Source organism: Psittacula echo (genome assembly GCF_963264785.1).
Source record: "Psittacula echo genome assembly, chromosome: Z".
Classification (NCBI taxonomy): domain Eukaryota; kingdom Metazoa; phylum Chordata; class Aves; order Psittaciformes; family Psittacidae; genus Psittacula; species Psittacula echo.
Window position 1 is genome coordinate 53,615,536 of NC_137742.1, and position 21,972 is coordinate 53,637,507.

Here is a 21,972-nt window from a genome sequence, read left to right on the forward strand (position 1 = left end):
TCCCCGCCTGTCTCCTGCCTCTGACTCCCACTGTCTCCCACAGCCCACTGCTTTAGCCTCCCTTCCTGACCTTGCTGCCACGGTTGTCCTAGTGGGGAAAAAAGTCTCAGCACCATTGTTTTGCACCCTCATTAAATTCTTCCTGTGCCTTTTGGATATAAATAGGGGCTGGTGGTGGAGGAACTTCAAGTTGTGTCCTGGGGGAAACATATTCTCACTTACAGGTCTTACTGCTCTTTGAATGGAATCTAACGTTGCAAAGGTGACCCAGTTCTGCTACATCCAAGCAATCTCCTATTGAATAGCCTCGCTAATTTGAACCAGGTATATTTTAGTTTCCTAAGGTGCCTGGCCTGAGAAAAGTCAGTCACCCTCAAAGGGTACTTTGTGTTGCAAAACCTGTGCTACAAAAAAGGGAGTCTTCATGCCCTGTAAGAGCCGCAAGCTTCTTTATGAAGCTGGGCCTTTTGATAACACACTGCACAGTGGAATGAAAACTGGCTTTTTTATTAATTTAATATTTATCTATTACATGTCCTTACATAACTGATCTTTCACCCAGTGGCCATGGACGCAAAGCTGTTTGCAAACCATACTGGTGATGTGATGGCAGAGAGAGCTGGAAAGCTCAAGGACACAACTTTGCATTTCTTCAGAGTACAGATGCAATCTTCAGTGAATTAATTCACACTCCAAACTTGTATCCCTTTGAGTGCAGGCAAAGCAGAGGTTTTGCGAGGGAGCAGCAGAAGGTTCCTTACAGGCACTGAGGTGAAAACGCAGATCGCAGTTGATTCTTGGTGCAAAACCATGCATGGGAAGGGAAGACCTAACCCGGGGCACAGCGGAGCGTGGCTGCCAAAGGCAGAGAGAACCAAGGGGTCTGCGGCTGCCGGTCCGCGCTGGGTAAGCAGAGCGCGGAGGAAGTGGGCAGCGCGGGGCAGACACGGGGGCAGGTGGACCCAGTGCCGAGGGGTCTCTGCACTCTGGGCTCCGGGGTCTCTGCCGGGCCGTGCAGGGCGGTACCGGGGTCCGTGGCGCCCCGAGGGCGCGGCTCAGCCCCCCCCAACGCCCCTCCCGTGCCGGGGCGCGCCGGCCCCGCCCCGCAGCACTCACCCAATGGGTGCAGGGGCTCATTTGCATATTTGCATAGTGGCGGGCACTTAAGGGCCGCGGCGGCGGAAGGGTTAGGGTGTGCGGGGTGGCTGCTGTTGGGGTGGCGGTGGCGGCATCATCGTGTTTTGGGGTTTGTTTTTTTTTTTTTTTTTTAAGCAAAACTTAGTTTGAGGGTTTTTTTATTTGTTTATTTTTTTCTTTCTCAACGAAACTTTTCTGCCCCGGAGGAGCGCACAGAGAGAAGCGGCGTGATGGGAATGAGAGTGTTCCTGGCCACCGTCTGCTTCTGCCTGCGCTGGGTGCTCGCTCTCGGCTCGGCTGCCGGTGAGTCCCCGGCGCGGGAGGGGTTGGGGGTGCCGGTTAAAGCCTGTTGCGCTGGAGGGAGGTGTGTGTATTTAGGGGAAGTGCCACCGGCATGGCGGGAAAGGGGAGTTTGCAACTTGGGTGTGCAGGGCTCTCGCAGCTGCTGGGGATGCTGCGGGACTCGGTGGAGCGGGGCGGCCTCGGGGGATGCTGGAGGGCGACGCTGAGGGGACCTACATCCTGCGGGGACTGACCCGGAGCCTGTTTCCCTGCCCGGCTGATGCACGGGCGGTGGGGGTTTGGAATGTGTTTTTTTCCCTAGGAGCAAGCTGGTTTCCAAGAGTCCCTTGCTGGAGGTGGATTGGCACAGAGGTAGCATCATGGCAGGGTCCCTCGGCTCCCTACAGGGCCAGGGACTTGCCTGTCGCACGGGAGCCCTGCATCCCATCCTCCCACTGTTCTTGGTCTGAATTGTCTAAGGCAAGGCTGAGTTTCATCTGTGTCATGATAGCGTGTTTGGCCTGTAGTTAATGTTTTAATGCAGCAGAATCATTTAGGGAATAAGTGAACAAAGGGGTATACTCTCTCAAGTGTCTGCACATACTTACACTATACCTTTTGTACCTGCATTTGTGCATCCTCCAGGCTTGAAGAAGTGGACCATGTGAATGTTTTGACTACTACACGTTCACTAATGCTCTTTTGGTTAATAACAAATGATTGCAGCTTTAATGAGAAAACCGCTAGCTTCAGGAGCTCATTACTTCTCAAACTTACGTTAGCAGTGCCTTCTCACAGTCTTACTTTCTTACGCTAATCTCCCAGACGTAATGTTTATCTCTAGAAGTCCGCAGCCCTAGAAGAATGCGTGGCTGTAGCTCTTAAAGCTACCTTGTGGTACTGAAATGGAATACGGAACTGCTCCTTTTTTCACTGTGGATGCCTTTGTTATTTCCTTTGTGTACAAGGACACTGAAGATAAGTATTCAAAAGTAAGACGATGGGATGCTAGGGCACAGCCAAAGGAATGTATTCTTTCTTTGCATAGTCTTTTGCTGTCAGAGGCAATCAGAGCAGTTTTCATCAATGTATCCAAGGTCTGTGAAGTAAAATAACTTCCCAGAGCAAACTTTCATCGCTCTAGTAATTGATTTGTGATAGGCTTAGTAATGATTACATTGCTTCTTATTAGGAACAGGTTATATGAAAACAGGTTGTGCGATCATCCTGAAGCTAGCCAAGCCTTCAACCACACACTATTTCCTTCACACCACAGTAAAAGTATATTTTGAAACCATGCAAAACACATGATCCAGGCTTCCAGGAATCCCGAGTATTTAACAAACAACATAGAAAAAGATATTCTAGGTGAAGATAATACTGGTGTTCCAGGAAAAGATAAAAACATTACTAGGAATACATTCTGATCTCTATTTTTACCACTGTAAATCCAAAGTCAAGAGTCACAGCAGATTAACACTGTTGTATGATGTGAGCTGCAGGCTTTTGCCTTGGCTGTGTTTGGAACAGACCTAACAGGGCAGCTGTGGCGTGGCCTTTCAAGAAACAATGCTCTTCTGAGAAGGTGCAGAGGTGAGGCTGTCAGGCATCAAAAGTGTTGGTGAATAGCATGAGCACTAACACTCCTAAAAGTTTGCTGGAGTCTCTCCTGTGCAGGAGGTACTTGCATACTATGGCTTTCTTATGCATCCTTTCCTCCATACTACTACAAAGTCTAACAGTGATTGCCTTTTATTGTCTGGGCTAACCCCAGATGTCCCAGAGGGACTGGTGGATAGCAAGAGCTCTGCTGGATTGAGTTACAAGCCTCCCAGCTGCAGCAGAGTAAGGATCTATTTGAAGAGGGGTGAGCACCCATGTGTGCAGTGTGAGAGCAGAAGTTTGCCCTTGTTTTGCCAGCTGCAGGACTTGAGCTGAAAGGTCCCTGCTCAGCATCTGAACTTGGAACCAGTTGCTTTTCAGAGGTGTTGCTCTTTCCGTCAATGCTGCCTAGGAAGTGAAGCACCTACTCTCAGGGCTCTGCCATTAAGGAATACATAAATAAACTTGAAGTTGTAATTCTTTACAGCAAAGTTAAACAATTATCTGATTTGTGGGGTAGGTTTCATGTAATTGCAGCACACAGTAATCTGCTTTCAATTTATAAAGCAGATCATATTAGGTGACAACAGTTTCTTTGATACAGCCCCTTTATTTACAGCTGACCAGGAGATTGCTTCAGAACTCATTTAGGAATTCAATATGACTTATTGATGGGTGATCCCAATGCTGATTATCAGCTGAGGGAAGAGTTATTTCAGTTAACTCCAGCTGGTTATGTAAATGTTTGATGTCATGTACAGATGATTGCTGCTGTGCTTGTGTGTGTGCATGTCTGTGTAGGCTTGAGTTTACAGAGTTTAGCAGTATAATTTCTGATGATATTTGCACCTAGCCAATAGTATTTCCATTTCTGTGTGCATAACACTAGGAAATCTTTGTTTATCAAAGATTCCATTTTTAAAACCATAGTTTAGGTGCACTGATTCTGGCAAGAGTATTGTTATCATATTTGGTATCCTGTGTCTGATCCAGGCAGTTTAACTTCTGATTAATATTCCAGATGCTGTTACTTCCTCAAAGCTCCCATTCTTTACCCAGCTGACCAGTGATAAACAGTTTTCTTCATCAAAATCAGCTGCCAGGTCATCTTGGGCTTCCTGTAAATGAAACTTAAAGCTGAATTCTCTTGATTAGTGTATAAACTAGTAGTAGTACTGTGTCAGAATGCTTAAAGTTAGTGCAGTGCCTTCAGAATTGATAGGAGTCCCTAACTGAAAGGAGTTTCACAAATTGGTAGTCCAAAGTGTCACAAAGTTAGAATAGGAAAATGAAACTACTGTCCCTTCCCAGTTTCTAAGGTTTTTATACTTTCTTCTAATTCTACTATATTCGTTATAACTTGATGTAAGGACAACTATTTTAAAGTATTAAAATAAAGATTATGAAAGTGGATGTGTAAGAAAAGCATCAGTAAGTCTGCAGAGAATGAGAATATGGAGTTTGGCAATGCAGTCTGTACGCTGTTAGAAAAGCCAGCTCGGGTCTGAAATTGGTGGTTTGATTCTTAATTCTGCTCCCTTTTACTGTTCCCTAAATAATACCTCTTGTAGGTCACCTTGTTAATGGTAAGCACTTAGCAGTGGCTAGAAAACTGTATTTTGTAGCAGTGCCTTGTATTTGCACTGTGTGCCTGGATGCTTTTGCAACACGGAACACATGCCTTCATACCTCTGCTGAACTAAGCCTGGGAAAGTGATTTTTAGCAAAAGCATGGATTTGTTTGCCTATATGTTTTTACCTCCAGGTTGGCTTCTCTTCAAGGCCTTGTTTAGAAATGGACTTGCATTCTTGTCAGTAGAAACTACTTCAGTGTTTTAGTATGGATGCACATAAACTTCATGTCCAGTTTCTATAGCTTCTTTATGTAAAGTCTGATGCCAGTTCAGGTAAATTTCTATCCATCTTTCAGAAACATGCGGAAGACTCCCCGTTTCTGGGTTTTCCATGGTTTGTTTGATTTGGCTTAAAGCCAAATCTTAATCTTAAAGCCATAACTAACCAGTGGTGAGTGTGTACACTGGCTGCCTCTGCATTTCTTTGGCTTTGTATAGGGCTGTAAGAATGAGACCAAACTGTCAGTTAGGACATGATTCAAGGAGAATTCTCATTTTAAATCTATGAGGAAGAGGTCTGTAACAAAAGCAATGTATGACAAAGTTTGGTTCTGAATCATATTTTTTAAATAGACTGAGATACATTAAGGTACAAAAGTAGAAGTGGGAAATGTTAGGTTTCTGAAGTGATATGCTTGGTAGCTTCTCTGCTGCAGTTTTAAAGCATGGTACATACCCATTCCATGATTCTGTCAGTAGGTGTGGTGAGTGTGTACATACAATTTTGTAGCTCTACTCTAATTCTAAAACTTAATCTGCAAAAAGTGGGAGGTGAGGTGGTACTGTGGTATGTGTGCGGCACAACATGAGATGTAGGCAAGTTATATTATGCTTTGAGCCATACAGAACTTTCGAAGCCAAACTTCGGCAATTTTTGAGGCTAGCTTCTTAATAAGCACATCATTAAGAAGTCTGTAACAAACTCCACCATACACACTTCCCTCATCCAGAGGGTATTTTGCTGCTGGGAACTGAGCATATGTGGATATTGGACAGCCCGACATGGTTTGTGAGCGTAAAAGATGCTAACAATAATGTCTTATGACTTTCTAATTCCTCATATAACATAGCTAAATGAGCAGAGTAGCCTTCTGCTGTTTGCCTAACAATGGGCTGCTGCTTTGCAACGGCTACTTTCCTGATGGTGACTGCATCTTGGTGCTCTTATGTCCTTAAATTTCGTCCAAAGATTTTTAAGTGGAAGCACACAAGTATTTGTGAAGCACTTTGTGCATCTTCAGTGGTAGGTGCCAGTGTACTGCCATCTCTGTAAGTCTGGTGAACTTGTCTAAGCGCACCTCCAAGTATGATACACTCAGAATTCTAACTTTAGTTTATTACAAGCTTCTTTCCAAAAAAGATGCAGTCTGAAAGCCTATGCAAATTCCAGAATGCGTTTGTAATTGAAAACACAATACAAGTCAGGATCTCAATTTAACTTAGACTTTGAATGATTAACAGATAAGCTTAATTCAGAAGGGAAATGATATCTAAGTATGAAAGGAAGCACTATTAACTAGTGAGCAGGTGGACTATTCTTGTTAGCCTTCCTGTGCTAGGCAGGAATATACATAATTGAAAGTCCTTGCATTGTATGCCTTATAGTTGAAAGCTGTTCTTGGACCTTCCAAGGTTTTATTGATTCACTGCTGAGTGAAAAATTACAGTTGATATTTAACCAATTGGCTTTTGGGACTTTTTTTCTGGCTAAAAAGTGCAAGTCTGAAGATTTGCTTCAGAAAAGGGTTTTGTACTCTCTCGTTGAGAAAAATGAAGTTTTGAATGTGCAAAAAGATAAGGAAAGGGCAACTTCTGAGGAAGATGGCATTTGATTAGTTTGGTAGATTTCTGCTTTCAGTTGGTGAAGTCTTACATGCCTCATAAGGTGAATGTTTCTGCTGGTGTGGAGAAAAGTGTTTTTCATAAACTTCATCCCTTCTCTAAAGGAAAGGGGCCAGGAGACAAGAAGGGGGCCCTCAGTGTAATTATCCTGGATTAGCTAGCCATCCTCACACAGTCAAGGTCAGAACCTAAAGCTGAGCACTGACTCTGTTCAGCGAACAGTTCTTGTTACTTCCCTGTGTGTGCTTTGCTTTCAGCAGGTGAGAAGTCCTGATGAGCTCAGGCAGTGTTAAGCTGTTGATTGTGGATGGTGGCTGTCTCTTCTGAGGCTTGTTGCCAGCCTGTGTGCTGGTTTTACACTTCCTGCCACAGGTTAGACCCTGATTTCCGTGGCCCTCCAAGTACAGCAGGAACCCTGCAGAATTTATACAGATACCTGAGGCCTGAGTGAGGCTGGGCTAAGTCAGTGTCCTCATGAATATGGTAGCTTGAATGAGAAGACCAGAAAAACAAAGTTTTAGGGAAAAAAATGAATAGTTCATTTTTTTTTTTTTTTTATCACCTCTAAGTGATGCAGCACAATTTAATAGAGAAATACAAATCTGCCAGTTATGTTAGACAACCTCTTCTGCAATGGGAAAAAGAAGGGGAGTAGAAATCTGGGTTGTGTGCCTGGCACGAGGTCCTCACCATGCCCCTTTGCATTTCATATGGTGGCTTGGAGGTATTCATTAATGTGTGTTTAGGAGTCTGTGAAAACTTGGAGGTTGTGATGCCAGGAAACACAACACTGAGCAGCACAGAGCTGGCCTGTATTCAGCTGCAATTGGAAAATACGCAATTGACATTCGCTAAATGCAAGTTGCCAAAGTAGAGCCTGGTTTTCAAAAGCCATTGGAGTTTTAAGTCCACAATTAATTACAAAGTCTGCTGGATATGAAGGTACTTAAGTGTTGAATTAAATGTAAAGAGAGAAGATATTTAAATTTCTACCCAGACAAAGGAAGTAGACAGCATGAACCCTGAAGTCACTTCTCTGCCTTGATGGGAATAAAAGGAAAACTTACCTTTAGAAGCTGGAGGGGGTTCTCTAAGAAATGATGCTTTTAAGCCATCTCATGCTTTGTTACCACCAACCAGTACATGAACTTCACACACATGGACACACGCCCACCCTCCTGGATTCAAAATTGAGGCAGAGGAAGATTTTTTTTTTCCTGCAGTGTTGCTTATCACATGAGCTGAAAAAAAAAAAAAGCTGCCTTCAAAATAAAGGCTTTTGCTTTGCTAGTTCAGTTTCCTTAATGGGTGTCTGATCTTCTCACCTGCTGTTTTCCTCTCGGTAAGAAGTTAAAACTAGCATTTTGTAAAACAGTGGTGACTTTGCAGCTTATTTTTAATGCACTGAAGCTATGGGGTGCTATAAAGAGGCAGTGATTATTGAGGAAGTGATGTGGAAGATGCACCACAAAAATATGTAATAGTATGGTAGGAACTTGCCACTTTCCTGCATGTAGTGCCTGTGACTGTCCTATGCAGTTTTCTGCACCACTGTGGTAATTAATGGATTTCCTGTTAATAATGTAATGAGGGAAATACTAACTAGTAAAAAAAATTCATACCCCTTTGACAGCTGGCCAGATTCTTGCTATTTTAGCAGGACCTTGGAGGAGAAGTGATTTCCTCTTTGATTTTTCCCTTTGATTTCCTCTTTACGTGGCTGTTGTGGTGCGAAAAGAAATGTTGTAGGAAATGAAGAACATGTGTCCTGTTTCTTGACTGTTCCTGACATTTCCAGCATTGTACCTGTGACTTCTGAACTGTTTGTCCTAATACTTCTAAAACACTGCTTCGTTTCCTGTACTCTTGTGTAACAGAAGCTGGGAACAATTTTGTGGGAATTGAGAGCAAGTTTTCCTTACGGACGCCTGCAGAGCCCAATGAGGATGTCTGCTACCTGATTCCTGGGCAAGTGAACAGCCTGGCACAGTGCAACTTCAACCATACCAGTAAAACCTTTGTGGTGATCCATGGGTGGACGGTAAGAAGAAAGGGGAGGAACCTCCCTTTTAACAATGCTTCTGATAAACTGTGCTAGACACGTCAGCTGAGGAGCCTATATGTTAAAGATAATGTTGAGATATTTCTTTTTTTAATTAAAAAAATGCCAACAGGTGACAGGAATGTATGAAAGTTGGGTCCCAAAGCTGGTGGATGCTCTGTACAAGAGAGAACCTGATTCAAACGTCATTGTGGTGGACTGGCTAGTTCGAGCTCAGCAGCACTACCCAGTGTCAGCTGCATACACTAAGCTGGTGGGAAAGGACGTTGCTACGTTTATTGACTGGATGGAGGTAGGACACGTAGTCACATATCTCATATTGCATATAATGTCCTAGGAGGCAAAATGGCAATGGTGCAGCTGTGTTAATCATCTCATGTTGGGTAGATGGAGTTAAGTTGTGGTAGACTGTTTTTGCTGGAGTGGTAAAATTGCAGCTTTAATGTTTATTTACTACACAATGCATGCATTCCAGAAATTCTCCTTGTGCTCACCTGGAGCCTTGTGAGTCTACAATATTTCTGAAGGCTCTGTGAGAGGTAGCTGTGAAAGACAGGTTCCTGTATACTCTGCAGTAGCTGGCCTTTGGAAGCAGAAGTCTGCCTTGCCTTTGGGGAAATAGGAGATCCAGAAACTGGTTAGGAGGGGATGGCTGAAAACTTTTAATAAAATATATAGCCCTGTGTTCTGTCCTTCGTTCTGCATTCGTCTCTGCTTAGAATTTTGCCTTAATTATTTTTGTGCCATACTAGGTCACTTAAGTTACCTTAATTGTATTTGGTGTTCTCTTATTCATGGTTCAAACAGAAATCCCAGTATTGACAAAACATTTTACTTTGTATCTTCTGATGTTTTCCCATTTGACTTCAAAAACTTTAAACAAATCACTGTCGTCTGCAGGAGCAATTCAATTATCCTCTCAACAATGTCCACTTGCTGGGGTACAGTCTAGGTGCTCATGCTGCTGGGATTGCTGGGAGCCTGACCAAGAAGAAGGTGAACAGAATTACTGGTAAGAAAACCTGTGGTTGTAGAGTCTTGTCTCTTCTGTGCTGAAATACTACATTCTTCTAGAAAATCACCACAATAACTGATCCTAGTTTGCAATAGTTAGGTGATGTGTTCCTACTTTATTGAATCGTTAGGGATGATACTTTTGTAGTCAAAATGGAAAAGGTTCAGAAAAGAATAAGAAAGGTAGTGGGCGAGAAGCCTTGATCTGCTTCTGCACAAGAAATGAGTGAGTAGGCAGATATTTAATGGCCATGAAAAGAGTTTAGGTGTGGAGGATGTGATCAAGTCTGGCCAAATCAATAGCGTGAAGAAGGCCACAGTATCTCTTGCAGCACAAGGACTTCAGCTGTTTGTCTTCATCTAGGTGGTCATCCCTTGCAGCTGGTAGGAGCTGTTGGTAAAGAACAGGAGGTAGATGCTCCTGTAGTGGGTGTAGCACCTGCAGAGCTTTTACCCATGGAATGCTGCAGATGTGCAAAGTTTATACAGGCTCAAAGGGAGGCTGGGCAGACAATCAGAAGAAATCCATTGTGATTTACTAAAAAATAATAAATTGATCCTAGGAGGCTCAAGTAATATTCTAGGCCGAAAGTAATACTGGAAGAGTTTTGGGAAGGAGAAGGAAGTACACAAATTCTTGTCCTATTCCTGTGCATGCTTGGATGTTCACTTAGGTGGTTTGTTTTTTTTTTTAGAGGCTGAGAAGTGTTCCTAGACAAGGCAGAGTGCATGGCTACTCTGGGCTTGGTTTACAGCCCAGCACCTGCAGAGCTGAGCCCCTAGCAGTGATTCCTGTGACAAAGGAAATGCCAGCATTAGCAAGAAAATGACTCATCTGTGGTGTCTTAGCTGCTGAGAGAGCTTGGGAGCAGTGTTCAGATGGGATACTAGCTGCCTTTCTCATGGCACCCTTTGTCCTTTCACCTGAGCCTGGCTGTGATCCCAGATCCACAGGAATACAGCGGGTGGGCTAGGCAGCAGTTGCATCCAGAAAGGCTGACTCCTGAGAGGTGGCAGATTAAAATTAGAAGGTGAAAGCAGGAGTCCTTTTACCTTTCTTTCTCTTGGCTGCATCTTTGTTGCTTTTGCTGAGGCTGCCAAAACACTCAAATACCAGTAGTCATGCATTATGCCCCCACGGTTGCCCGCAGTGCCCAGGATAAACCTTTCCCTGGGAAAGCAGCATCACCTTTGAGCACAGGGAGCAATGGGATGTGGTCCCTGATGTCCTCACAGCAGAGGGGGAAGCAGCTCAGAATGAGAAAGGCTAACCAGGAGCGGGCAGCCCAGCTGCCTGTTCTCAGCTGAAGGCTGCAGGAAAGACATGTGCCTTCAGCAGTGCCTTCAGCCGTCTCTCCGTAGTTGTCTGGATTGGAGAGATAGTACTTGTTCACTGGCAGAATAGTTCTGGGTGTTTTTGATGTCAGTGTTGCTGCAGCTTGACAGTTTATCATATATATTCTTCCCTTTAGGCATGTAGGCAGTGAAGCTCTTGTTTATGTTTCCCACTTGTTCCCCTACCAGGAGGTTAGCAGCAAGACATTTTCCACACTTAAGATAGAAATTTTACAATTCTTGACAATAGGAAGACATCGAAACAGTATTTACCAGCTTGTTACTTACATCCATTGGAAATGCTACAGCTGTGAGGAAGTTACCTGGGCTTCTTTACATATGTTTACTTACAGCTTTTTTTTTTTTAAACAGTGACAGCATTTCAAGGTATTTTATTTGATTCTGCTATATAAATGAATGGTACTAAGACGATCTCACTGTAATGTCTAGAGTTGGCACCAACACCATATGCGATATCCAGCCCAATGTGGTAGCTGAGTTTAGCATTTGCTATCACTGTCAGTGTCTTTGGCAGGCAATCTCAGTTTTTCTTTGTGGTTTGCCTCAAAGGGCTGGATCCAGCTGGTCCTACCTTTGAGTATGCTGATGCTGTCACCCGCCTCTCCCCGGATGATGCTGACTTTGTGGATGTCCTACACACCTACACTCGAGGCTCTCCAGACCGCAGCATTGGAATCCAGAAGCCTGTTGGACACATTGATATTTATCCTAATGGTGGAGGTTTCCAGCCAGGTTGCAACTTCGGAGAAGCACTCCGTCTGATTGCTGAAAAAGGCTTGGCAGGTGAGGCTGCTCTGAAACAAAACAGCACAACATCCAAAGGGAGATCTTAAACAGCTTGTAGTTTTCTGGCAAGCAAAGATCTTGGAGAGGCACAGAAACTTGTTCTTTTAAGTGGTTTTAAAAGTCACCCCATAAAGCCCAACTTTGGCATAGTGTATTGTGCCTGCTGACAGTGTTACTAAAGGGTCTATATTATATGCATGTGTGCATACATATTACACATTTTTGTTCTTTCAAGATATGGATCAGCTGGTGAAATGCTCCCATGAACGATCCATCCATCTCTTCATTGACTCCCTCCTCTATGAAGAAAAGCCCAGCATGGCCTATCGCTGCAACACAAAGGAGGCCTTTGAGAAGGGTCTGTGCCTGAGCTGCCGGAAGAACCGTTGCAACAATTTGGGTTACAAGGTCAACAGAGTGAGAACAAAGAGAAATACCAAAATGTACTTGAAGACCCGTGCTCAGATGCCCTATAAAGGTAGGTCCTACTTGCTTATTACTGAGCAAGACTGGTACCTTTGCTCAGCTGTGTATCTGGGTGAGTGTGTGCTGTGGGTGACTATTGCTGCTTTGGTACCTGTGGTGAGTAGGGGTGAAATTTACTTGCAGTTTGGCATTAAGTACAAGCTAAAGTGAAGTCTCAGGAGAACAATGCCATCTTACCTAAGGTATGGAGGTGGGGGGTGGAATACAGTAAGGAAGGTGTTTTTTAACAAGTATCAAGATTCTCTGTGGCCAGATCACTTGGAACAACTGAGTAGCTGTCTAGGTTTTTTTCCAGTATTTTTTCATCTAAATGATTTTTTTCCTGCTGCTGGGAAATTAATCAGCAGAGCTCAGTGTGATGAGCAACTTCTTTAAAGCTTTGTAACTATCAGGCCTTCATAGTGACTTTGCTAGAGGACCGGCAACAGCCCTTGTTAAAATACTACAGCGTTTCTTGATTCCTGTTATCATGGGGATCTGAGAAGGACACTTCAAGAAAAAGCTGGAAGGCTTTCTTCTAAGAAAATAGCTTCTGAGTTGGGTTTTGGTGCTTCCTGTTTTTTTCTTGTTTCCCCTGCCTAACTTTGTGCCACATGGTATGCTCGCTGTGTGCATTCCGTGACAGACCAGCAACCAGAGGGCACATTCCTGCAGTGTTAGAACAGCTGCAAGACTAGTGTTTTGTTGGGATTTGATGCTTAATCTGCAGCATCAGTGGGTTGATTTTTTTTTTTTCCACTGAGGCTCCTAAAGCACAGCTCTCTTGTTTTCAAGTCAGAGATGGGAAGTCGTACACATTTATTAGAACTTTGAAGGGGATACTGCAGACTCTGGGTTACTATAGTGGCAGAAAACTTAAATGCAGAATTCAGTTGCAAGAACTGAAAAGGTTCTTTACCTTCTCACAAAAATAGTTCCCTCGATGCCAGCAGGGAACTAAACTCCTCAGTTTAGTGATGTTGGCATATTCCAGCGTAGGATTTGCATGGTGGTTTTTGGATGGTTATGTCACCAGCAACCTCTTTGGAGGTTACATTCTTTCTTAATAGCCTCTTCTCTTGTGTTCTTTCAGTCTTTCATTACCAGGTCAAGATCCATTTCTTTGGAAAGACTAATATGACCAAGACAAACCAGCCATTCCTGATCTCTCTCTATGGTACTCTAGATGAGAGTGAGAACATTGCTTTCACACTGTGAGTAACTTTAGAAACAACTGCAGTGTACTATTGAGTCTACCTAAATCTGTTAAAGCTCCAGCTGAAAAATTCATTCTAGCTCCAGCTACAGAAATCTTTCGTGGTCCCAGAAAATGCCTTTGTCCTTGATCAAGGGAATACATTCAGTGCTGAAGATAACGTGCTAAGCTCTGTAGGAGCTGTTCTTGATAAGAGATCTGAAATAAGGAAATGTAAAGTCTGGCCTGTGGCTAAGCCTAATAAGAATTTTTCTGGTGTGGCAGATTTCTTGTTGTCTTTGTTTTTTGGTATCTTTATGCCATGTTCCAGCTGTGTTAAAGCTCATTAAAAGCAGACTGCAGCCTGGAGTTAATTTTCTGATGGGCGGGAAGGCCTCAGTGTAGAAGCTGAGAGACACATTGTATTTGCTTCCATAACTGCAAATAAGGAGAAGTCTGTGCTTATAACCCTGCACATGGGCTGACAGTGAATGGAGCTGGAGGGCACTGAAGTCTTGTTCTCTAATCTGTAGAACCTAAACTGTTCCTGGCTGGTGCTTCTCTAGCTTCTCTGAGAGCCACCAGCACTTGAAAAGACACCCCTTGCCTGGCAGTCTGTCCCAGGACTTTACCAGCCTTGTTGCAGCATGCTTTTCCTATAAAGCTACAAAATCTTAGTGGGTTTTTTCCTTATTCTATCCATCACAACTATGGAGAAGGTTGTTCTCTTGCCTGAAATGAAGTCGTGGTTCTGTTTTTCCTTAATTTTCTTTATCTGTCTAACACTTCTTTTTTTGTGTGGGTATTTTTTTTGTGTGTGTTTTTTCTTTGTTTTGTTTTGTTTTGCCTTTTTTGTTTTGTTTTTCCTTATTCCCTTCCCTACAGGCCTGAAGTCTCCTCAAACAAGACATCCTCCTTCCTGATTTACACGGAAGTGGACATTGGTGACCTACTTATGCTGAAGCTGCAGTGGGAGAAAGATACCTTCTTCAGCTGGTCAAACTGGTGGTCGTCTTTTACATTTGACATCCAAAGAGTCAGAGTGAAGTCAGGAGAAACTCAGAAAAAGTAACTTATTTTGATTGTTATAAGTTATATTAGTTTTAATTGACAGTGTTTCCCGATTCCTTGTATTTCACAGGAAACACTGTCAATTAGGTAATTAGTTATAATATGCAGGAGAGATCTCAGTGAACCGTCATCTCTGATTGTATTTGCAGGTCTCCTTTCTCTTGCTGGATGTTTACATAGGTTTTCTTGTAAGGAGTGTGCTTAGAAGGAGATTTCTAGAAACCCTTCAAAAAGTGCATTTGCACAAGAAATTGCTTTAAGCTGGATTTTCTTAAAAGTTGAATACCTGAATGGTGGGTGAGGACATGAAAGACACGACTGTTGCAGGACACCACTTATTTGTGAATGCTAAAATGGAAAAGTCTGCACTTTTTTTTTAAATACTTTTTTTAAATACTTTTAAATACTTTTTTAAATACTCATATTCACTAGACATGAGATCTGTTAGCAGAAAATGGACCCAGAACAGAGTATACATGTCTTGTGTACAGTACTGTGAATAATGTGCTCCTCCTTCTGAATAAACAAGGCAGCCACTTGATCAAAGAACAGTTATCAGGGCTGAACAAATATAGGGGTGGGGAAAGTACTGATAAATAGAAAAGCAGTTGCTCAGGTTTGCTGGAATTGGCAACCTGCTTAGTTTGCAAACATTTGAGGGAGCGAGGCCTTCTTCTAAGATAATTCACCTGACAAAAAGTCACACAAGGACTGGTGTAAATAAAGATCCAAGAGACCTTGAGATATAGAGCTTGTGGTTTCTAAACTATGCGAAGATTTTATGCAAAGGACAATGAAAGTTATAGCTACAGGTTGAGTCCATGCATAATGCATTTGCTAGATTTTTCTTGCACAGTATTTCTTTTGTCACAGAATTCTCTTTTAAAAGGAATTTTCTCACAAGCTTGTTAAATATAAATATAAAAATGTCCCACATAAAGACAGTTTCCAAGTGCCAGTCTTGTTCCTATGGTTAAAAAGAGATACCTGGCCATGTGATTGTCCCATATTTATTCCACAGGGTGGTGTTCTGTTCCCGAGATGGCACCTCACAACTCGGTATGGGAGGAGAGGCAGCAATATTTGTGAAATGCTTGGATCAGCCCGTCAAACGGAAGAGAGGAGGGTATGTGTGATCACTACTGGCTTTGGGCTCAGGACAGCTGCACTGTCTTGAGTGGATAGCTTGAGTAGAGGATCTAATAACTTCCTCATTTAGTTGACTTTTGCACTAGTCTTCTAAAGGCTTCAGAAGCATCACAGCTCGGACTAATCTGAGGTTTGCTTGTGGTAGCTTTAGCAGTTTAGAATCCCCTAATTTGATTTGCTGCCAACCATCTCCTGACGTGGCTTTTACCATGTCTGAAAAGCAAGTACAAGTCACTACCTCTCACATTCACATGGTGGCCAAGTATAAAATGCTAGAGAGGGTGTACAGACATGGCAAAAATACAGACAGGAAAGCATACCTCTATCTAAAGATCCCACACAGTTACCCTTGATTGAAGAATGCCCAAACATCCATATTGAGTCAGTCCAGAACCCTCCCTCCTCACCGGCCAGCAGCAGACGTGGAGGCTGGCACAGAAACTGAGCAGCCATGCACAGGTGCTCTCCTGGCACACTGCTTTCTGCTGGCGACCGTCAGATCAGTGACTTCCTGAGATTTGCATCTGTGATTTGGATCAGAGATTGAGCCTGCATTTAATAGACTTTGGTGCACTTAAATTTTTTTGATCAATAATTTTTCTGACCCAGAGTAAACTTTGAAGTGTGGGGCCAACTTTTTTTGGACTTTATCCACTGAAGTTTAAGCTGGAGAATTGGTTATATTTATTTTAGTGCAACTGCTGTGTGTGAAAGGTCTCATGGGGGCACTTCTACACTATGGTCTGTTTCTGCATAAAAAGGCACTGACCTTCACTTCAGGGCAATGACCTGGAAGGCCTTGAGAGCTCTGTGTATCTGATGTGTAGAATCAAGCAGTAGCCAGGAAAAGCTCAAGCACATAATTTATTTTCCTGTTAAGTAGGCTTTTCTTTTTAATCTAAAATCTCAAAAATAAGACAAAAAGAAACAAGTATTTTACATGTTGCTCTTCACCTTTTTTTTTTTTTTTTTTCTTTTTTCCCCCACAGTGCCAAGCAGGCATCTAAAGAAAATTCTGCTCATGAATCTGCTTAAGTGACAAGAATGAAGATTTTCCACACTGGGGAGGAGGAGAGTCTGTTCATCCTTGTGGACTGGATGTTCAGAACCAAATATATAGAAATATTTATCCGCTGCTGGCTTTTTGCCTGCTATTCCTAGCTATCTTAGGAGACTTCTTGTAAGGAAGTCTCAGCATACGAAGTTACTAACCATAAAGATACATTACCCAAATAGTTAAAATGAAATCTGCAAAGCAACTTGCCAAAGGCTTTAGTTTGGGGAAGGAATAATTTTGCTTAATCATGGTGCCTTGTGACAAGGTTTCTTGACATCAAATCCTTTATAGCAGTTTTCTAGTATTTATTGGAAAGAAGCGAAGCCCTGTATCTGGCTTTTCTTTCTTTTCAGGAGTCTTCTGAAACTGGACATTTTTTTCTTTCTGGCTTGGCCAACTGAGTTTTCAGACAGTTCAGTGGCTACAGTTCATTGTCTTCACGTGTGTGTTTAGCAAATGAGTAGGTTTTTCATGTGAAAAAACACCTTTGTGTGTGTTACTAAAAGGAGTCAGGAACTGACTTAATATGGGGATGAATTTTCTAGTCTGTAGTTACGAATGTGTTTTAACTGGGGGTAGATGCCAGTGCTGCTTAGCAATAGGTATGGTTTGTTAAGCTATATACTTCTGTGCGGCTTACCCTGAAATAAATAGCAGTTGTAGGAGAAGACAGCAATACCAGTGTCCTATGCAGATATTCAACTTCTCATCTGTTCTTTCATTCCTCAAAAAAAGAAACCATCTAGCCTCCAATACTGTACAAATACAGAGCTGCAAAGGAATTGAGCTACCAGAAACTGCAGGAAACACTTCACCACCACCACTTGCTTGCATCTTGTATGCCAGTTTCTCTGCTCTTTGACTGCAAATGTCAGTCATGCAGCTGAGTGGCTGCTGTATGCAGGTCAAGTGAATCCAGTTGACAGGTGACAAGCATGCTCATGCTTCCCTGTACTGTAGTTGTGACTGCCATTGACCCACCTTGCTTTATTGCTTGGCTGTGACACAGCACTAAATCCTAGGAGCTGCTTGGTTTTCTGACGTGAGGTGAAATTCATCAAGGAGCAGGAGCTGTGGCAGTTAAAAGGAGCCTGATGGTGTGATGCACAAGAATGAATGCTCTGAAAAACACTTGAATTAGACATGCTGCAAGTTGCCAAAAATAAATATATTGAAGGCATTCTGCTTCCCCCTTTTTAAGTAACACATAACTTTTCTAGTGCTCTGAGAGGTTCAGTAGCCCTCTTTTAGCTTTCTGGAAGATAAACAAAATACTGAGGAGGCAGAAGGGTTTGAAGGTAGACACTTGTAGAAGAATAATGTGAGCTATTGGTGCTGGGTTTTGTAGTCTGTTCCTGCATACACAAGACACTGTGAAGGTGGCAATTTCTCCAATATCATCCCATCTTGAAAGCAAAACAAACATGTATGCATTTATGTGCAGTTTGTTATTTTTTTTTCCTCCAGCTGTGGCTGCTAATACATTTGGGGATAAAAGTCTTAAGCAGTGCAATATGTTGGAATATTAATAACTTTGAAATTGCTCACATTGGATTTTCTAACCCTTAAACTACAGCAGGGATGTGATGAGTCACTAAGTGAGGTTGAGTATTAGCCACTGCATTTGAGACCTCTAAAAATAAACATAATGATTTATTCCCTATAGACTTCACATTTTGTTGCAATTTTCTCTTAAGGGTTAAGTTTTATGAAAATAAAGTGTCTGAACTGGTGTGCTCTTAAACAAACAAAAGCCAACAAAAACACATACAGAACTTGGATACGAAACAGTGAAGGTTCTTGTACATGAGGACACATGATTTAGCTTTGGATGTTATTTATTAGCTGTAAATAAGATATTTATGTGTGTAAAGGTAGTTTGTATATATTGCTAAAGTTGCTGACAAGTCTCTACATTATTACTGTTGTGTGGTATTAATTGTGTATATAGCTTTCAGAGATTTTTATCAAGAAACCACTTATGCTGCATGATTTCCTACGTGGTTGATACACTTTAGAAAAAAAAAAAAACCAAAACCACAAAAAGAAAGCGCCTCAGTTTTGTACGGAATGGAAACCTATGGATTTAATAAAATTCTGAAACTGATGCCAAAGTCAAATCTGCTCCATATCTTTCATGTGAACAAAGGCTTCAGCCTGTGGGGTGAAAAGATGAGGAAGGGCACTTATTTTTTTCTTTTTTTTTTTCCATTTATTTTTGGCAAATGTGAAAGTTCTGTATCAAGGAATCACTGGGCCCAGCAAGTATCACTATCACTGGAGAAGTAGCTGGTCAGCTGCAGTTTGTGGTTTTCACAATTTGTGCCCTTTTTAGAACAGCCTATACTTGAAAAGGCTCATTTCCTCTGTTTTTTTGGCAAGTGTCAGAACTAAGATTCTGCTCCTTGCTGTAGCAAAACAGTGATGATCTGACCCTGTGGATGCAGGAGGCAAGCACTGGTCCCCTCCTCCCACTTAATGGAGTAACAGTGGAAAAAACCACTTTGACCTATAGCTGGGCACAGGAATGGCTGTCACAACAGTGTGCTCTGTGTGATACACAGCAAGGCTCTACAGAGGCTCTTGGAAAAGGAGTGCTAGAATCAAGGAGAGTTGTAGAGACATGCATGTGGGGGACAGTATTAGGAGACTCTGCATCCAACACTTGATCAAAAGGACTGATCTTTGTTAGGAGCAAGGCTTCACTCGTTGTGAAAGCATAAGGAAAACAGATGGGCACAAAGACAAAGGATGAATGGAGGAAAGGAGAGGAATGAGGGAATGAAAGGGGTAAGGAGTATGCTGGGCCAATTAATGGGAAGGGGGAATCCGGGGGAGGAACCCAATCTGCAGAATGGGAATGCATGGAAATGCTGGCCGCAGGTGTTCTAAGGACACTGCTGCCTTCCCTGTGTCAGTGGCTGGCTTGAGAGACCGGAAGGACTCTTACAGTTGTACAAGACGCCTGTGACCACATTTCCTAAAAGCATCATGATATTACTACTCTTTTAAAGCCATAGCGTCCTCGCTACATCAAACACATTGTTAGGTAAAGCAGAGAAATAGTTTTCAGAGCAGGGACAAGAACCCAGGTCTCCCATGGGAGCCTTCAGAGCCACCCTGGCTCCATCACTCTTCCATCTTGCTCTGCAATGCCCAGCCACATCAGGAAATGTGTCCCTGCTTGCCCTGTCAACTATCTCTGTGAGGGCTATAGGGGAGATAGACTGTCCAACTAATGTCCTGAACAAGCAGGAAGAGCCACGCTTGGCTGGAAAGAAAGGGTGAAAAAAAGGACCTCAGCCAATATACCCACAAGGCAAGGTAGTACTGACTTGAGTACCTAGATTTTATTCCTACACATTTCATTCTGAGAAATTTTTGGAACTAGCAATAAATGTGCCGCTTGTAGATGTCTTCATACTCAATCAGCAGTTTGGTAGTTAGCTGACTTGATTCCCCTGTTGAGGCACCATGTTTTTCATAGGTTCCTGAAATGTGCCACCTGGTTTCACATCAGGGAGCACATGGTTTAAATATTAGCTTATCATCTGAAGTCCAAGATAAGTTCCTGTGGAAAAGCTGGGAAAACTTAGTTGATTCAGCAGTGAAAACTACTCTTGCCATGTCTGTGATGTGGGTGGTTGATTTCCATGAGCCTTGAAATCATGAAGGCCTGTATAAATACCACATCTGTGTACCAATCAGTTTTTTCCTTCACAAACTGTGATGACTAGCTATAGAAAATGCCTTTCTCCTTTCAGATACAGTTGTGTGATTGCTTTTTCTTCGCGTGTTGTGAGCAAAATGTCAGAAGCTTGCTGCTTTGGATGAGCAAGACATTGCAAATGTTTCTGAAGCTGGTCAAAAGCAGCTATTACAAACAAATTTTCAGTAAAAGAGAAGATTTAAAGTACCTGTAGTATTTTCCTTCTTGTTTACAGCTGTCAGTGCAGGGCTGTCCGTATTCTGACCCTGTCAATCCAAACACAGCAATATTAGAATTCTCAGGTGCAAGGGGAGCAATCTAACTGCCATCAAGTCATCATTCAGGAAAGAAACTTTCAGCTTTTCTTGCTGCCTCTTTCCAGAAGAATCTTCTAGCCAAATGTCCTTTGTAGCAGGTCTGGAAAGTCACCAGTTTGCACATAAACAAAAAAAGGGATTAGCATTCTCCAGTGACTGAAGGAGAACAAGGAAATGAGAAGAGGAAGGGAAGGGAACGGCTTGGCAGAACATCCCATGTAGAGCTTGTCTCAACAATGCCTTTATATCCGTGTGTGGTGCTATCTCTGCTCACAATGTTCAGGATGCTTCCCTAAATCATTTCAAGTTAGCTCAGCCAGAACAATACATCCACATCAGAAAAGCAGATGCTAACCAGGGACCACTTTGGGTGTAGCAGGTGTTACTGTGTGGGTGCAGTGCAGTGTATGTCCAGTGATGTAATCACCCAACCATTCATGTCAGATAAACACCTTGTTCTTCATTGTAGCCCCTTCCTGTGGGAAGTAACCTGATATCATTAGTCTCACTCCTCGCCAATGACTCTGGAGAGTCTCTGTTACTGTTCATCACCCCACCATGTCGAACCACTTGGTGAGCAGTGGAAATATGCTTGTCCTCAAAAGCGTCAGGAAGTGAGGACATGTCTCTCATGGCTCCACCTACCAAGGGCTTTTTTACCCACAATTAGCTGTAAACCTGGAATCTTTCAAGTGGTGAAACAAGGACACTCCCAGATAGAGAGAACTGCCAGTGCCAGCTTCAATTCTTCGTATGAACAGGCTCTCCATGGAAATTAGAAGCAGTAGGAACAGATTCCCATGCTAGAACAGGTTGAAACCATGCTAAGAATAGCCACACTTTTTCAAAAGAAGCATTCAAAATTAGACTTCAAAAGGTTTCCTTGCCAGGTCCTCAGGCTTTGGTGAGGCTCTTGCTTCCTTCATGTGCCATGCTGCATTTAGGAGCTTTTGGGGTTTCCTCCCACAGCCTGAGAGGCTGCTGCTGTATAAGTATCTTTTAACCCTTGCAAGGGTTAGAAACATCTCATGTGGCTAACTCTGGATGTGAGGAGAGGGCTACCAGTTTCGTGCTCCTGGTGAAAAAGCCAGCTCTTCCCTCACAGTGTGAGGCCTAATAAAAACCCCTTGCAGGCTGGGAAAAGTCTTTTTGTTGCCAGTGTGGGCTCTTGAGTGTTTTCATAGGAGCTGGCAGGGTACCCCACTTTTAAAATGAAAGCACAGCTAAAGCTTTCTTGCCTTTGTTCCTCTTACTCATGGTTACCAAACTGAGAGCAATACAATGTCAGGTCATG

The 21,972-nt window shown here is 42.8% G+C and overlaps 1 protein-coding gene across 1 annotated transcript; it reads left to right on the forward strand.

Moving 5' to 3' along the window:
- Positions 1-1,100: 1,100 nt before the first annotated feature.
- Positions 1,101-16,630, forward strand: LPL (lipoprotein lipase; the record flags this gene model as incomplete). Its single annotated transcript, XM_080638321.1, has 12 exons — positions 1,101-1,603; positions 6,755-6,757; positions 6,870-6,898; positions 8,375-8,538; positions 8,672-8,851; positions 9,460-9,571; positions 11,479-11,712; positions 11,951-12,193; positions 13,274-13,394; positions 14,261-14,443; positions 15,468-15,572; positions 16,585-16,630. The coding sequence occupies exons 1-12, from the start codon at positions 1,368-1,370 to the stop codon at positions 16,628-16,630; spliced, it is 1,656 nt and encodes a 551-aa protein (XP_080494447.1). The 5' UTR covers positions 1,101-1,367.
- Between the last annotated feature and the right edge of the window lie 5,342 nt (positions 16,631-21,972).